General features: G+C 40.8%; 1 protein-coding gene across 1 annotated transcript; it reads right to left on the bottom strand.

The window, feature by feature from the left end:
• Positions 1 to 689: 689 nt before the first annotated feature.
• Positions 690 to 17362, bottom strand: SLC25A32 (solute carrier family 25 member 32). Its single transcript, XM_076329256.1, has 7 exons — positions 17191 to 17362; positions 13757 to 13907; positions 12571 to 12656; positions 11288 to 11448; positions 4426 to 4539; positions 3711 to 3856; positions 690 to 2044 (listed from the first exon to the last, which is right to left on the bottom strand). Exons 1-7 carry the CDS (start codon positions 17360 to 17362, stop codon positions 1909 to 1911), a joined length of 966 nt encoding a protein of 321 aa, XP_076185371.1. The 3' UTR covers positions 690 to 1908.
• Between the last annotated feature and the right edge of the window lie 113 nt (positions 17363 to 17475).

Here is a 17475-nt window from a genome sequence, read left to right as displayed (position 1 = left end):
AAGGGCAACGAGGCTGGTGAGGGGTCTGGAGAACAAGTCTTATGAGGAGCGGCTGAGGGAACTGGGGTTGTTTAGCCTGCAGAAAAGGAGGCTCAGGGAGACCTTACTGCTCTCTACAACTCCCTGAAAGGAGGTTGTAGCGAGGTGGGTGTCGGTCTCTTCTCCCAAGTAACTAGCGATAGGACGAGAGGAAATGGCCTCAAGTTGTGCCAGGGGAGGTTTAGACTGGACATGAGGAAAAATGTCTTTACTGAAAGAGTGGTTAAACATTGGAAGAGGCTGCCCAGGGAAGTGGTTGAGTCCCCATCCCTGGAGCTATTTAAAAGACGAGTAGATGAGGCACTTAGGGACATGGTTTAGTGGGCTTGGTGGTGTTGGGTCGATGGTTGGACTCAATGATCTTAGAGGTCTTTTCCAACCTCAATGATTCTATGATTCTATGATTCTGTTAAACAGGAAACTTCTCTAAGTGATTATTCAGGTGTTTTGCTGGACAGTACTCTCCGCTCCTTACAAAACTGATTATTTCCCCCTACCTGTTGAATAATCTTTGCTAACTTATTTCCTCCTTCGTTAAGTGATACTGTCTAGATACTTCTTAATACCTTCTTACTAACAGAAGGCAGATGTTATGGCCAGTAATGTATTTTCTTAAAGAAGAACTAAAAAAAATAAAACAAACCCAGATCTCCAAAAAGTACATATCCTTGACAGCAATTATTGGCATGCAAATAAACATCATTATTATACAAATTTACTGAGATGTACTGTAATTTAGTTTATCACTAAGTTAGCAATCAATATAGTCTTACAGTCCTTTCCTTAGACCAAATTAGAAGACATTAATGGATCGTTTTGGTTTTTTTTTAAAGAAAGTCCTGTGCACAATATTTTTCAGACTACTTACGGATTTTTTTTTCCCCAGAGAGCATTATTGAAAATAAGCATGGTCATATTTGTTATTACAGCGGTTTGAAAACTGCATCACTATGGGATTACTAGGAAAAAACCCTCATTTTTAAAATGTAAGCCTTCTTTCAAATATGCATTTACTTAGTAATATTTGGTCAGATGTATCAGTAATGGAGAAAGAATCTCGCTCAGAGAGAGGGAGGGAGGAGGGGAGAGAGGGCAGGCAGGGAAGAGAGAGAAAATGAATTAAGTAAGTGGCCAGCAATGCACACAACATACACTTTGGTCTGGTGCTAAAAGCAAGCCAAAAACCGCAGTGCAAGTCTGTCCTGGTACGAGACGAGAACTGGGTTTCATCAGATCAGCAATTATTCAAACCCAGGAATGGACAGCTGTTTTACAAAACAATTTGAGTTTCTGAACTGCACCCCACTGAGGCAGCATTTTTGTGTTGGATGAGCAATGGAATTTGGAGCATTCCATATCCTAAAATGTGACAAATTGTAACACAGAGGTGGAGTCAGAAGACATTGCTGTAAACAACTATATACATACTTTTTTCATGAGACTCAGATAAAGATTTAGGAAAGTTTTGACAGACCCCATAGTTGCTTTTATATGAAGTTTTCCACTTCTGTAGGAGTAGAATCTGACCAACTGTTATCTTGAGACTTGTCAAAACAGATTAGTCCATTATTCCAGGCAGGCCAGGATGAACTGAATTGCTGCACAGCTGCCTTCACCTAGTCACAGTGCTATTATTTCACAGTTGCAGAGACATCTGTTTCAAGGAGACACAGCTGATTCAGAGAGGAAGGCAGCAACGCAGGAACATTAAGCAGAAAAGATGTTGGCAGGGTTTTACTATCTCCAGGTTCTTTCCTCAAAATACGAGATCAATTCACAGTGTCAAAAAAGACTGCTGAACTAAATCGCTCCCAGAACATAAATATAAAACATAAAGGATAGGTTCCTTATGAACACAAGCTCATACCTTTAATTATTTTCTTTTTTAAAACCAAGTAAAAAACTAGACACATTTTCATAAACGACAAAGGTAATACAGCAGGCAGGAGTCACTCTGATCACATTGGGGATAACCCCTTTGTAAAATCCATGAATTCCTTCTTTCCTTTAAAGACACAGAAAAACATTTAGTTTTAATTAATGTCTTTTAATAGAAATCAGACATAAAACAAAGCCTGTTATTTTTCTTCTTGCGCTCTCACTGACAGGTACTTCAGGTTAGGAATAACAATTTCAGAATAATTTCTTACTATAGTGTTTAAAGAGCCGTAATATATCAAATCTTAACCCATCATTTTCTCTTCTGAACATACAATAGTATTCTGTAGGTCAGTTATTTAGCCTAGGGTTTGGGTGGTTTTTTGTGGGGGTTTTTTGTATTGTCTAAGCAGGAGGCAATTTACTATCTTTCTTCATGCCACAAGAACTGGTTAACTTAAAATTTCTGCAGCCTGTTCCAAAAAGCATTTACATATTCAATCTCACTGAAGCCAGCAGAGCTGAAAGGCTTGGTGGTTTTGGGTCATGTAACAGCAAGTGAGCTGAGGGTCAACATAACTAAGGAAAGTCAGCATTTACTTTTAGAGAATTAAAGCACCTCCTCCAGAATTTTGATTCCACTGGCCAATAAATGAGAATCTAACTTCTCCCAATTTGAATCACAGTATTCATGTTAGGGCTGTTAAAAAAGTTTCAAAGACTTTTATTCTCAGCTCCCTGTTTTCCAGCTTCATAGAGGCCTAGGATACCTGGAGCGATGAGTACAGTTAACACAGATCCTGGAAAGTGCTTGGGTGTGGTTTACGCTACCCTCGCTAGGGCTCTAGGTGGCATTTGTTTCATAATGAGTACAGTAGTGGCCCCAGAATGACTGTATACATTCACACTTTATCAGAACTAATAAGCCTTCCTACAGACTGCAGCACTGAAGGGCACGGTGCTGAGACATCAGAGCGATTTTCGCTTTGAATTGGCTTCAGTCAAAATGGTTGTACTGCCTCTGAGCCAGGGGTGGTCCTGAAACAACACAGCCTCATTCACTCCTTCAGGCAGCACCTCTTAATACTCCAGGACTTCGCTGACTCCATTCACATCTCTCTAGCAATATGCTGCAACCCAGAAACATTGTCCAAAGCAAGATTAATATTGGTTGCATACTGCAAAGGTGGCCAACCTTAGTTACCACAGAGTTCTGTGTGAAAACTCTCACATTCCCTGTGGAGCTGAGGGAAGAGGGTTTGTGAGAAGATATGCACAGGTGTGAGGTAACAGTTCTCTAAAGGTCCTACGGGAAGCTGGGACTAGACTACAAATGCAGTCAGGCCCCAGGATAACCCAGGGACAACAGTATAAACAGCTCTGGCTAGCCCACTTCCTCCTGTCAGGAATTTGGATTAGCCACAACTCCCAGCAGCACAACACTCCTGTCATATGTGATAATCTAAAGCAGCTCAAGTGAGACTTCATTGTTTAAGAGCCCCAAAACAGCCAACTCAATGTTATTTTTTAACCTGTAAGTGAAATTTGCTGAGGAAGACAGAAGTGAGACAGAATAAACAACAGAAGCCTGCAGGCTAGCATTGACCCTCTCCTATCTCCTCCTTTGTCCTCAGATTATTGCTATTAGTGGCATCTTACAAAAAATGACTTTGTACAGCTAACATTTTGTTTGCTCTGAGCTGCACTGGTTCTGCAAATCAGCATGGGAGCCAGTAAACCTAGTTCTGATTCTGTAAGACTCACTTTCCAAGCTTTTAATTCTGCATGCCTACCTCCATGTCCTGCGGATCACATCGAACACACCAGAATACGTATTATGCTGATCTTGAAGACGAGCTCGCACAACTTGATAGGGATATGTTGCTGACACAGCGAATATTTTGGATACAGCTGCCATCATTATGTATTCCACAGTGTTCTAAAAGCAACAAAAATTACCAGGCTTGCCTTAAGTATGGTTTAAATTAGCCAATTTCCCAAAATCTTAAATTTGATTTTTAAATGTTGAACTAAACAATACTCTAGATTTTTCCCCCTTATAATACACACATTTAAAAAAATGGCAACATTTACTATATCCAGTGCTACAAGTAATTCTGTAAAACATGCGTTGTGCCCTCTCATTCCTATCAAGTGAAACACTTCTTCCAAAAGTAACTACCTTTGCCCAACTTGCACCTGACAGTTTTCCACATAAGTGTTTAAGACCATCACCTATGGTTCCACAAAGTAAGACAAAAAAACATTCCTCCCTCTAAAATTCTCAAAACACTTGCCAAAGTAAGAAGTTGATTTCTCTACAGAAAAACAGTGCTAACCAGTTGCTTGTTCCTAAAAAGTGAAAAAGTATTATTTCCTTCTATATATTCTGCGTTCCAATTAATGTATCAATACTTTGTACATTTGGCTGTTCTAAGACCTAGACAAATGGAATAAATTTCCACTTATTCACATGACACAACACATTTTTATTCTCAAGAATCGTACCAATTTTGTATCTGATACTCTGTTTCTGTACTTGTTGTATCTCAGTTTCAAATCCTCATATGCCATGAACTGAAGTGCTCCATGTGACGTTCCAAACAGACCAGGCACAAATCCCTAAAAAACCGAATAAAACAAGGTTAAGCAGCAATGCACAAAAACTATACAACCTGACAGAGCTCAGCTTACACACATACATATGTCCTCCATTACTTTACAAAGTGTGACTGCACAACTGTCACTGTGTAGTATGACTCAAAGCCGATTCTGGGTTGGTATTCTTAATGGCAAGCATCACACAAATGGGTAATAATGTTACTTTTCTCCAAATGACATAGAGGCTTGCTGTGGTTTAACCCGGCAGGCAGCTAAACACCACACAGCCGTTCATTAACTCCCCCCCACCCCGAGGGATGGGGGAGAGAATTGGGGAAAAAAAAGTGAAATTCGTGGGTTGAGATAAAGACAGTTTAACAGGACAGAAAAGGAAGGGAAAATAATAATAATGATGATAAAAGAATATACAAAATAAGTGATGCACAATGCAATTGCTCACCACCCACCGACCGATGCCCAGCCAGTTCCTGAGCAGCGGTCACACCCCCCCTGGCCAACTCCCCCCTCCCTCCCTTTCCAGGGACTGGCACTAAGCTGTTTAGTTCCCACCTGAGACCGGTAAGGCAATGACAGAAGCTGGTGTCTCAGTGAGGAGGGCCATCAGGAGTGGAGGTACAAAAAAGTTCTTGTGATCGAGTCCTGGAGATAGACATGTATGTGTGTGCATGTGTGTGTGTATATATAAATGTGTATCTATGATACATATACATTTCTATATCAAAAATGCGTGTGTATATATAGAATCATAGAATCATTTAGGTTGGAAAAGACCCTTAAGATCATCGAGTCCAACCGTAAACATAACATTGCCAAGGCCACCACCAAACCCTGTCCCTAAGTGCCAGCTCTACACGTCTTTTAAATACCTCCAGGGATGGGGACTCAACCACTTCCCTGGGCAGCCTGTTCCAATGCTTGACAACCCTTTTGGTGAAGAAATTTTTCCTAATATCCAATCTAAACCTGCCCTGGCACAACTTGAGGCCGTTTCCTCTTGTCCTATCGCTAGTTACTTGGGAAAAGAGACCAACACCCACCCCGCTACAACCTCCTTTCAGGTAGTTATAGAGAGTGATAAGGTCTCCCTGAGCCTCCTCTTCTCCAGACTAAACAGTCCCAGTTCCCTCAGCCGCTCCTCATAAGACTTGTTCTCCAGACCCCTCACCAGCCTCGTTGCTCTTCTTTGGATGCGCTCCAGCACCTCAATGTCTTTCACACACACACACTTGCACAGTGAAAAGTTGAAGGGCACAGATGGAAAGCTAACTCATACAAGGACTTATAGATGATTTACATTAAAGAAATATACCTAAGATTCGGATCAGTTTGAGTGCATTCCTCACCCTGCTCAGAGCACATCCCAAGACAGCCCAGCAGAGGTGACCAAAGGTGTAACAAAGCAGTCTGGGAAATGTTCCCCATTTGTAAGAGGCAGTAATGGACAGTAAGAGTGAAATATGAAAATACACAGAAACCTTTTCTTTCCAAAAAGTTGAAACGAAGGGGGAAAACAGGTATTTTCTGAAGTGTCTCTAAAAGAAAGAGAAGGCAGGAGTTCCTTCAGGATCAGGACTAGCTCAGTTGAAAATGAGCTGACAGCTGCATGGGTTCTGAGAAGCACTAATCCTCTTTTTGAAGAGTTAGTCACTTACACTGGAAAAATACAAATAAATGGGGAATTAATCATCTTGGCCAGAAATTACTTAAGGGATCCAAAAGCTTGCTGAAAACTGTTGCAAAGGGACAATTATAATGGAGTAAGTGATCAAAATGTGGGTAAAAGGACTCAAAGAACCAAAATTTCCCGAAAAATACTGGCATTGAACAGTTTTATCTTATTTCCCATGATCCATTCAGGTAAGACAGAGGAATTAAAAGATGTGTCCAGACACAAAACTCTGTATTAGACTAAATAGGAAGCCCAGAATGTTGAAAAAAGACTTATCAATATACTACTAAGAGCCTGGAGAAGGAGAAGAAAAAGAGAAGGGATCCTGGTAGGAGTCCACTGGAATAGTGTAACAGGACAAAATGATAAATTACTTCATAAACTCCTAAGTTGCAGGAAAAAACCCCCAAAACTAAAACAACAGCAGGCATAAAAATTGCACAGAGCTTCTACCGTTTCAGAGATTAGCTCTCCACATGCTATAGATTTCTTAAGTTTATGATATTACAGCCATTCAGGAAGTGGTTTTTAGGATCTCTGATAAATGAGGATGAATTTCTTCTCACAGTAGAAAATAATGGTCATAAACTAATCCATCAGTGCCCATGAACTGACAAAATACATTAAGGGCTAGCTAAAGTCCCAGAAAAAACACCTCCCCAAATGAGAACAAGTGGAATTAAACCAAACATCTATATTTCATCAACTATGAGCATAATCATAGAATTTTGTGAAGTTTGAAGCCAAAGGGCCATAACAGAGGGGAAAAGACAACTTCGGTTTTCAGAAATCCTGGATCAGAAAAGAAAATTAACCAGTAATATAAAAACAGAAGAGGAGGAACAGAGAAAAACAAAATTATCAAAAATATCAAAGAAAAAATTATCTGGGTCAGCATAACAAGGAACAGTATGAAATTTATGTACAGTGATAGCAGGGAAAATTTTCACAAACATTTGCCCATGATCAGACAGTAAAACCGTTAAAAGACAGAGGAAGTTATTGCTCTCTACTTGGAAAGAATTAGAATGATGTATTTATATCATAGGAGAATGAGGTAATATTTTCCCCACCAACAAAAGAAGAATGTTAAACAACATTTGAGTGTGCTAAACTCTTAAATTTAAGCCAGCAGATTTGGATAACTTGCACCCAAGAGTCCTAAAGCATCTACCGATGACACTTGCTAAATGAGTACCAGCACTCTCTAAGTCTTGTGCTGATGGGGAAAGCTTCCAAAGACTGAAGGACTTTTAATGTTGGGCCAATATTAAAAAATGCAAGAAGGGAGCGAGGCAACTGTCAGCCAATGTGCCTCAGTAAAATAAGAGCTGACCCAGGCTTCTATTGATCATACAAAACAATGTGTTCTTATGGAAAAGGGTTTCAAAGCAAAACTGATTTCTTCACAGTAATGAAACGTCTTGGCTGAGGAAGTTTTTGAAAGATATTCCTACTCTATTTTCTTATTCTTACAATTTTACACAAAAATCTTTCTTGCAACAAAATTCGATAGAATTTTATTTATTTTTCATCTATAATATGACCGTGAAGATCAATTTTAAAATTTCACTTTATGTACTTCTTGTTATTTTTTACTTTAGTATTCAAAACATAACTTTAGAAAATTTTTGCCATGAGGGCTTGACAGGATCAATGGTTGCTCAAAGAAGTCCTGTTTGAATTCTCTTTTGGAGGATTAGAACAATAGACAGAATTAAATATATAATTAGAAATTTAAATGGTAAAGCATATAATTCTGAACAGTAGACAGCAGGAAAAAAATTTTATTTTAAAGTTGGCTTCAACAACTGTAAGTGCCAAAGATCCAGGACAAGAGAAAAATGTCCCGTTGGTTAGTGTTTCAAAGGTTGCACATCACAAGGAAAAGGAACATAGGCAAACATATGTAGTGGAAAGCCTATGCTTCTTAGTAAAGTAGGGAACAAGGTTCATTTGGTGATGTGGTACTCACATCGCTGCCTGAAGTGTTTGAGAGCGCTCACGCCAGAGCAGCCTCTGCTATATGTTTTGAAAGAACGCAGCAGATCCCCCTTGTAATCTGGTTAGTGTTGTCTTCGTTTGGGTTCTCAGTGTGCCAAAGACCAGTAGTATCAGTGTCCTGCTCTGACAACTTGTGCAGAAAGACACTGGAAGTATGCCGTTATCTCCCTATGCATCTTGATTCCTTCATGGTGAAAAATGATACCATCTTTTATGTGAAAGTTACTTATGCTTCTGTCTCTCTGTAGAACCTGGGACTAAAGTTAAAATCAAGATGGCCAAATCTCAGTGGATTTTGCTGTATACAAGTACAAAGAAGTAGAAAGTCACTTAGCTTACAAGCTTCACATTTGCAAGAAGAAGGAAAATAGCATAAGCAAATGCATAGCAAAATAAAGAGAGCTAAGTGCCTTAGACATTAATGGACTGGAAAAAATACTTTATCCTCAGAGTATAGAATCTTGCCTACCAAAGGTGAAATGACAATAGAGAAGTGTCCAATATATCTATTTCACTTGGTAACAAGCACGCATTATTGCTAGGATTTTTCTGTTGTTGTTGTTAGCATACTGTATTATTATTCTCAGTCTTGATGACTCTGTATTTTCCTTTAATGTCCTTAAATTTTCTGCACTTCCTGTTTATGTTACTGTTGTCTATTAAGCATTGCTCTATTTCTAATTGCTGCTTCTACATCATCACTAAAGAGAACGAAACTGAAAACACAAATACAGAAGCATGTAGGACAGGAAGAATGTTAGTTGCATTCTTGGTTGATGTTTTAGTAGTCAATCACTCTAGACTAGACATCTAACAGTTTCCCAAGAGCTCAGAGATACTTTAGGTTTTTCTGAGAGCGCAAACTCCTACAATCTTACGATTGTTTTACAATGTTTGGTCTCTCCTGCCTTACGCTTGGAAAGAACCATACAGCAGTCTTAACATGGAGATGGTTGCATGACATTCAACTTCATGGCAAAGTAATTTTTACAGCTCAGATCTCCAACAGATCTATAGGATAGATCTGTTTACATAACCCCAAGCTGTTTTTTTCCTCAGCCTGGTGTGCAGCAGAGCAGCTCTGTCCCCAGTCATCGGGGGGACAGAGGCCAAAGCCTAAAGGATGGAGGGTGGGGAAGATCACTGACTAGATGATTACTGGGATAATCAGTGAAGGAAAGGCTCTTGCCTTTTCAAAACCAGGCCAAGTTCAAGAAGAACAAGTTATTGAGGAACCCAGCTTCAGATGAACTATAGTTTAATGAACAAACAATACCCAAGAGAGCTAATAAAGACAGCTTTGAAAGAACTAGAAAGAGCTCTAGAAAGAGCTTTCTAGACTGCTAGAAATCAATGCATCCTGACATTACTAGTCTTGTGCCCCAAAGGACTGGAAGGAATTGCTCAGACCAGTAACAGCATCTTGTGCAATAGAGAGCAAGATATGGAATTGCTTGGACAAAAATACCATTCTTTAGAAGACTAATCTCAAATTAATCAGAAAGAAACTACTTCCAGATTTTATTTCCAACTTGTGGTGGTGTTCTCCAAGATCCCCTTATTTGCTATAAGGAACTCTATCTGAAATTAAGATTATGTGGAAAAAGAAGACGTTCGTGTGCACTACAGCTCCTGCAACTCAGGGCAATTAACAAAACTTCAGCCGTCAAATTTCAAATAAAGCAAGAAAGAGAAAAAATGAAAACTCCTCCCAAAACAGAAAATGGAAGAAGGCTAAAGTATGGACAAGTCAAAGAGCCACCTGAAGAGGTGCCTTTTTCCCCAGTATAGACAAAGTTGAGAGAATCCTGACGTCAAATGGAAGTTGCTCAGTGTGCGTAGTTATGTAGGTCACTCAGGACCTATCTAGGTCACCTTCTTTGCAGATCTAAGCAAGTAATTTGCTCTTTCAAAGGAAGTACCTGGTTTAGTTCCCCACTTGCAGATTAACACTACAAAGAAGAGTCTAATGCCAAAGGCAACACATGCTACATGCACGAATAATCTGAAAAGTAACTCAATGGAAGGACATCTTAAACCCTAACAGATGCAACAAATTAGAACTTATCTACATGGAACAGAGCAGACATCCAGGCAGGCAAATTAGAAATCCTGACAATTTCAATTTAGGAATAAATAAGGTGCCTTGTTCCTGGTGTCAGAATTTGACATTCATCAGTATGTGGCATACTAGTCTTTCAGTATAGGAAGGATTATATTTTTCACTGCAAATAAAAGAAGTTGATGTTCAGTAATCAGGACAATTCATAAGAGATAGTTTTCTTGTTCTATAGCATTACTTGCAGGAGAAGAGCCAGACTGAACTAAAATAGGTTTCTTCACACCTTCCAGGCACTGATGAATGCATCTTGATGTCATGGCCTGAAGGAAGGAGGAGGCAAGAAGTCCAAATGCAGTTGCCATCTGTTTCCCTAAATTAAAGGGAATAAAAAACCCACACATACGCAGACCATATTTAGAAGTCTGCAAATTTTATGGATCTAGAGATGACAGATTACAGACCTCAATAACTAGAGGGCAAATGAGCAGTTGTGAAACCGTCCATTGTGGAAGAAAAAATTAGCAACTACTTTATTCATATGTTATGTTCCACAAGATGTCAGAAAGACGGAGATAAGGGATGAAATGGAAGAAAGCACTAGCAGCAAGATAGATTACACTGTTGCTGCCCTCATCCAAATTCTAGTTCTAATGGCTGTGTGGTGTTTAGCTGCCTGCCGCGTTAAACCACAACATAGGAAGACTCCAAAAATTAAAAAGCAGCTTGTAGTTTACTCTCATTTCAGCATTATCACCCAATAGAAGATGGCTTAGCCATAAAGCTTACACTCTATTCTTCAGTGGTTTCCTACGTTTCAACAGTGTAATAGCTTTTCTTCTGATTAAGCCTTTTCGCTGCAGTTCTTCAGTGGGAAGGAAGACTCACAGAATAAAAGTAAGTGAGCTAATACAAAAATTGACATGCATTTTTTTTTTGTAGACGAGTATTTAAAAGTCTCACCATGCTACTGAGTGGTGCCAGCCAATCCTGGAATTTTTCTTAGCTTTTATTACCTTATATAAGCCACGTATGCCCTCCATCTTGTATATCTTTATAAGAGCATCAAACATTCCTCTGTACTGCCGCTTTGATGGGTCAACACCAGCGTTATATTGTAGCACAAGTCGTGTCTTCGTTACCCATATTGGGTTTGTAATAGAGAGCGTCATGGCTCCTGAGAACAGATGGAAGTTAGACTTGATTGTTATGCCAACTCCAATGCTTGTCCCAGTTTGTTCAGTCCAGTGTAACACAGGCTTCTACAATGACAAAACTACTTATCCTACAAGAGTACTCATATTATATAAACAGGCAAAGTTTATGCCCACCATTGTTCCCTCTCTCTGCCTTCAATGCTCACAATCAAGTCCAGCCTACTGCTGCTGGGGGTACTTCTGTAGAGCATATGGCTTTTTGCATATTCCTAGTACATCCCTTTTTTGCCTCACCTTTCCACAGTCAGTACTGTAATCTGTAGTAGACAGGAAACATAAGTAATTTCTTAATGTACTCCCAATTATCCAAGTATTCTTTGGGTATACAATTCTTCAAAGTTTAACGGACACCTCAGTCACGAGAAATTTGCTTCATTGTATTGACAGGTTAATAGAAGCAGCCCATTACAGCTTTATAGGTTCTTGAAAATACAGTTGTAAAATAACCCATTACTGTTTCTCACATCAAACAATATGCCTTACATTTCAACATTAAATGAATGCTCCAATATCCTAATAAAAAGTCTTCTCAATTGCCTAGATTAAATACAACACAGAAGCATGTAGAAGAACATATGTTAGAAACAACATATTAAAAGTCTTGCTGATAGAAGTTGTATTTTTATTTCAGATCTTTAGTTTCTAAGAAAAACTTGGACCATAGATAAAGATTTTCAAAGACCAATGACCAATTCACTTATTCTATTAACTTCAGTAGGCCTTCTCTTTTCCGGGTCTAAGTGTTAAACATTTAACGAGTTAACAAGCTGATAGCAGCAGATTTATATAGTTATATTTTGGGACACAATATAGTACTAAATATGGAAAACGCTTATACACAATGAAAACAAGGTCAAAAGGTATTTTGACAACTGCTATTTCTGAGCAAAACTGAAAAGACCACAGTGATCCATCCATTCATCTTAGACATCATTAATTTATTTACAGACCATAAATGATTGCATTTGGACTCGAACACTTACACTTGCCACCTGTAAGAGAAAGCAGCGCTGACACACAAAGGCAGGGAGCAACATATGGAAAGGCTAGAAGCGAACATTAATCTTTGCGTTTAAACTCACCAGCCTCTGCAGCTGACACTAGGTGTTCGGTTGCACTGAGACTTTCCAGCTTCCCTTCCTTCTTGTAAGCTTTGATGGCATTGTAACTGGAAAATGTAAAATGTATTTTGGTAAAGGTGAAAACAAACCTGTATCACTGAAAAAAACACCCCAAAACAACAAAACACCTCACTTAAGATCATGGAAAACATGGTGGTACACAGCCTTTGAAAACAGGTATCTAAGCTTTGTTTAGTCGATTAATTGATCCCTGAGAAGTTAGCTCTTTAAAGTGAACTATGGTAATACATATTTAAATTGATAAAGTATTACTGTCAGTATCAATGGGACTGCATCCTGAAACAGCTCGGATCTCAAAAATTAACTTCTAAAAGAAACCGATTAGATAGCCTCCTTTTTATTGAGAGCAACAGTGACAGGTATGTATCTTCTAGCTCAGAAATACACTGAGCTTTCTTCTCTTGATCCAGTTTCCAGTCTTTGTGGATCGAGAAACTGTCAACAGGAGCTGAACTGTCAATAGGAACTGAACCGTCAATAGGAACCTATATCAAAGCTTGAGGACTGAAGTACCACAATAACAGAGTCCAGACAACTGACAAGTGAGGTTTGCATAGACATACCAACGAACTATTCCCTCAAGTGTTTCAATTAATAGGGATCAGCGGTAAATGAGGTCACAGTTACACAGTTAATAAAGTAGAAAAGATTGAGTATTAAAAAACAGGCTGTATAAGCAAAGCCCATCAACTCACAAAAATGAAAGAACCGACTGTCACTAAAATTATTAAAAAACAGTTAAACATTTAGCTTTAGTAGAAAACTTTATCATGTTCTCCAATTCTTAACACATCAGTTTAGGTTTTTATTTGTCGTGAGGTTTTAAGCACAGTGTATTGGCACTTTTAGAGGATTCTTCATGAATGATGTCACCATCTCTCAAGTTCCTTAGTATTTTCACAGCATCAAGGGAATGCACTGTACTTGACAAAGTAACAGGTCTCTGACTCGGATGGCTTAAATTCTAAACCAGCAAACCGTAATAAAGGGTAACAGACCTGGACTTACTAAAAAAATCACAAGTTTATAAGGCACTTCGCACATTTTTATACCCCCCAAAGAAGATGCAGTGTGTATCTGAACATTACATTGCACAGGATATGACACATTTTACAGTTCTACTTACAAGAAGAAGTAAAGTCCCCAGGAAGCCCCTGCTCCCAACATGTTTGGAGTTACCCCTTGATATAAGCCTCGTAGTCCTTCATGCTTCCAGACAGTGGTCATGCAGTGGAGAATCCCATTGTACTTTGGCCTCAGCTCCAATCCATCGCTTACTATGAAAGAAAGAAATTATACTGAAAAACATTTCAGGAAGCATGAAGTTCAGCTGTGTAAAAGCCACCACAGAAGTACACAGCCTCCAAAGCAAGTTGCAAATGAACATGAAACCTAACTGATCAGCTGTATTTTAAAAGTATTCTTATAAAAGTATGCAAAAGAGTTGGGGTTTACAGCTTCATAAGTCTAGAGTTAAAGAACTTAAAAAGAAAAAAGGAAAAAGAAACAAAAAGAAGAAAAAGAATTTTTAAGCTCTGCAAGAGGAAAGTTCCCATCAATCTGAAAAGGCTAAATAAATGCACTGCTGTGCATTTTTGGTGAGCAGTGGCTTTGAATTGAAGTTTTTTGTCTCCTCTTTTTAGCGCCCCAGCAATTTTGCATCATATTTCAAGTGATACGTGTGGGGTCTTTGACAACACGTTTCTATAAGGAGTTTAGACAAGCCCCAAATAACAACTCTTAAATTCAATCTTCCTCTTCAAATTGTTCTATAAAGATCTGGGGTCACGTCTTACAGCTTCCAAAGTTAGTTTTTACCAGAACACTCAAAGGTTATTTCCATCAAAAATTCCTGTGTTCTCCCTTCTATTCTCATTGAATGGATTTGCAGGAAAACACCAAATGCAAACGCTTCTCCCACCCAATAACCAAACAGCTGGTTGTCCAAATGTTCAGAAAATATCACTGTCAAAAAGATAAAAAACATGCCAGTTTTTGTTTGACAGATTTCATTTAGAACACAGATGTTCACACAACTTACAGTGGTAACTACTATTGCTCCTACCATAAGAGCAAGAGAGTAAGTTGATTACTGATGACACGCGTGGTACGGCGCATGGTGAGATGACAAGAGGTAACGGACACAAGCTGGAACAGAGGGAATTCTGACCAGAACTTTTTCTCCATCAGAGTGGTCAAATACCGGAACAAGTTGCCTGAGGAGGCATCATTGGAGCTCCTCAAAACTCTAGCAGGCAAGACTGAGCAATCCGATCAAGCAGACCTTATCTGAGCAGGGGGTGAACTCCATAGATCTCTTCTGACCTAAGTTACTCCACGATGCCAACATAACAGCAGCTTTCATTCTTAATATAGACATAAGGCTAGATTGCAATTTTACTGAAAAATAATCTCAAAGTTTTACAGTCAGCGTAGTTTTTGTGTCCCCATCAATATTAAACCTGGTAATCATGAATTTCATATGTTTTCATGTTTTCTGTTCAGTGCCACATTTATTATTCATTCTCCTTTGAACTTTGTGTACAGTACTGTACGTTGTGACAGACTTCAGGACTAAAGACAAAATGCTTTTTCTGAGGATCTTGTGACAAGGCCCCAACACCTTGACAATCACTCAAAACTAGGACACAAATTGAATTAAAACTACAACACAAATTAAATGCCTCTTTTCTCCCTCCTGAATGAGCACTGCTAGACCTTTCCCAAAGACCTTTCTGAATTTTTTTACCATGCTGCCATTCGATCAGGTTTATAAACACATTAACCAACGTGGGAAGTCAGACATGAATGCAAGTCTGTCTGTCAATGATGCTGCCGAGAATCTTAACAACATTCATTTCTGATATCAGCTCTTACTTCCTGGTTGAAGACAAAACATAGGAATCGTTGTTTTCAACCCAAACAAGCATGTGAAAGTAACTGACCTCCAGAGGTCACCTAATCCAATTCCCTGCTCAAAACAGATCTAATTACGTCAGGTTACTCAGGGACATGTCCAGTCGGTTCCTGAATGTTTCCAAGGATGAAGAGATTACAGCCTCGGTGGGTAACCTCTTCCAGTATTTGACCACTCTCACAGTAAAAATCCTTTTTCCTAATAAATAACTGGAAATTTTCCATGTTCCCGCTTGTGCCTGTTTTCCTCTTGCCCTACAACTATTCACCTCCAAGAAGAATCTGGCTTCACCTTCTCTGTGTCCTCCAATCACGCAGTCATAGGCTGCAGTAATATCTCCCCTCAGCCTTCTCTCCGTGAGGCTGAACCGATCCTGTTCTGTCAGCCTGTCCTCCTACGTCCTGTGCTCCAGCCCCTTCACCAGTCTGGTGGCCTCCACTGGAATCACGCCAGTATGTCAGTGTCTTCCTTCTACCGGTGGGCCCCAAACCAGACACGGTACTTGTGTGTCTAGTTTAAGACTACGTCTAAGACACAGACGTAGTCTTACAAGTGCAAAATAGAGAGAAAGGAGCACTTCTGCTAGCTACGCTCTTCATAATACAGCCTAGGATGTGCCCACACTAGGATATGCAAGAAAGTGTTTAAATCCAACTTTGCAAGAAGTCTGTTCAGAAATGTAATGCCTTAAATTTTGTAAAACTTCTCTGTGATAGTTCACTATTTGTTTTTGAGATCTTAAACACCCCCGCATCCATTTAAGATAGCAATCCAAAGATACAGCAAAATGTTTTAACCTCTATAAAAGAGAATATTATAAAAGGGCAATGTGTTTCTCATATTAACAGCAAAATCGGTAGGGAGAAGCTGACATGTTTCCCTGTGGAAAAACAAACAAGTTAGAGTTTTCTGCAAAACAATAGCACTACTGCTAACAACCAAGATTATTACAAAACAATTGTTACGCTTTGAGTGTTGAAAATCTTTGGCATAAAGGTGAACTTTGAACGTTGGCTTGAGACCATCCGCCTGTTAAAAACAGACAATCTTGCTGTGTCCCATGGCACTGGTGGTCGTGAGAGAGAGGGAAAAGCCCGGCCAGCTCTCTAATCTGCCTGAAAACAGCCTGAGGCACGCAGCACGTTTTATAGTCCCTAGAAATGACAGGAAGATTAAGCTTTGGGATAGGGGGGGAAGAACCGGAGGCCGTCCCTTTCGGCCTACGGCCCGTTTATTCCGAGCCGTGGGGCTACCCTGCCAGCGCCTGCTGTCACGTAGCCGCACGCAGGCTCGGGCAAAAATGCGCAGGCTCGTTTGGCTGTATTCTCCCTCAAAAAAAAGGCGGTAGGTCACTGGCTTGCAAACGGCGAGCTCAGCGAGACTGGCACGCTTTTAGCACAAAGGACGGTTTCTCTTCGCAGCCCTCAGCGGCAACCTCTGGGGGGAGCCGGGCTCGGGGGCTTTCCCTGGCGGCACACCCACCGCCTCAGCAGGCGCCCCGGCCCCGCGGGCGCGGCCCCAACCACGGCCTCCGGGAGCCACGGCAGCCCCCGCCTGGGGCACCGCGGCCTTGCGGCGCAGGGCCCGCAGCCTCCCCGGCCCGGCCCGGCGCGGAGCGGAGGGGGCGGCCGGTACGGCCTCACCTGCGAAGCGGATCTTGACCAGGTCCAGCGGGTGGAGCACCAGGGTGGAGACGACGCCGCCGCTCAGCCCCGCCGCCAGGTTCTCCAGCTGCACGTGGCGGAGGAGGGACCGCACGGGCGGCGGCGCCGCCGCCGGCTCCCCCACGGCGCACGTGGGGCCCCGGGCGCTCATCGCCAACAACGACGGCGGCGGCGGCGCGCGGGCAGGGGGCGGGGCAGGGCGGGGCGGCGCTCCCTCGCGCCCTCGCCCGCGGCGGGCTGACGGCCGGTCCCGGCGCCGCGGGG

The sequence above is a fragment of the Aptenodytes patagonicus genome, chromosome 2 (genome assembly GCF_965638725.1).
Source record: "Aptenodytes patagonicus chromosome 2, bAptPat1.pri.cur, whole genome shotgun sequence".
Taxonomy (NCBI): Eukaryota; Metazoa; Chordata; class Aves; order Sphenisciformes; family Spheniscidae; genus Aptenodytes; species Aptenodytes patagonicus.
The sequence above is the reverse complement of the archived record's forward strand: the minus strand, read 5'-3'. Positions and strand labels throughout refer to the sequence as shown.

Bases quoted from the DNA above. Each gene is read 5' to 3' on its own strand.
- SLC25A32 (XM_076329256.1), bottom strand. From the start codon at position 17,362: ATGAGCGCCCGGGGCCCCACGTGCGCCGTGGGGGAGCCGGCGGCGGCG. The intron at 13,908-17,190 runs GTGAGGCCGTAC...TTTCTTTCATAG, and splicing joins GGTCAAGATCCGCTTCGCAG to TAAGCGATGGATTGGAGCTG. The intron at 11,449-12,570 runs GTGAGTTTAAAC...ATCTGTTCTCAG, and splicing joins AGTGTCAGCTGCAGAGGCTG to GAGCCATGACGCTCTCTATT.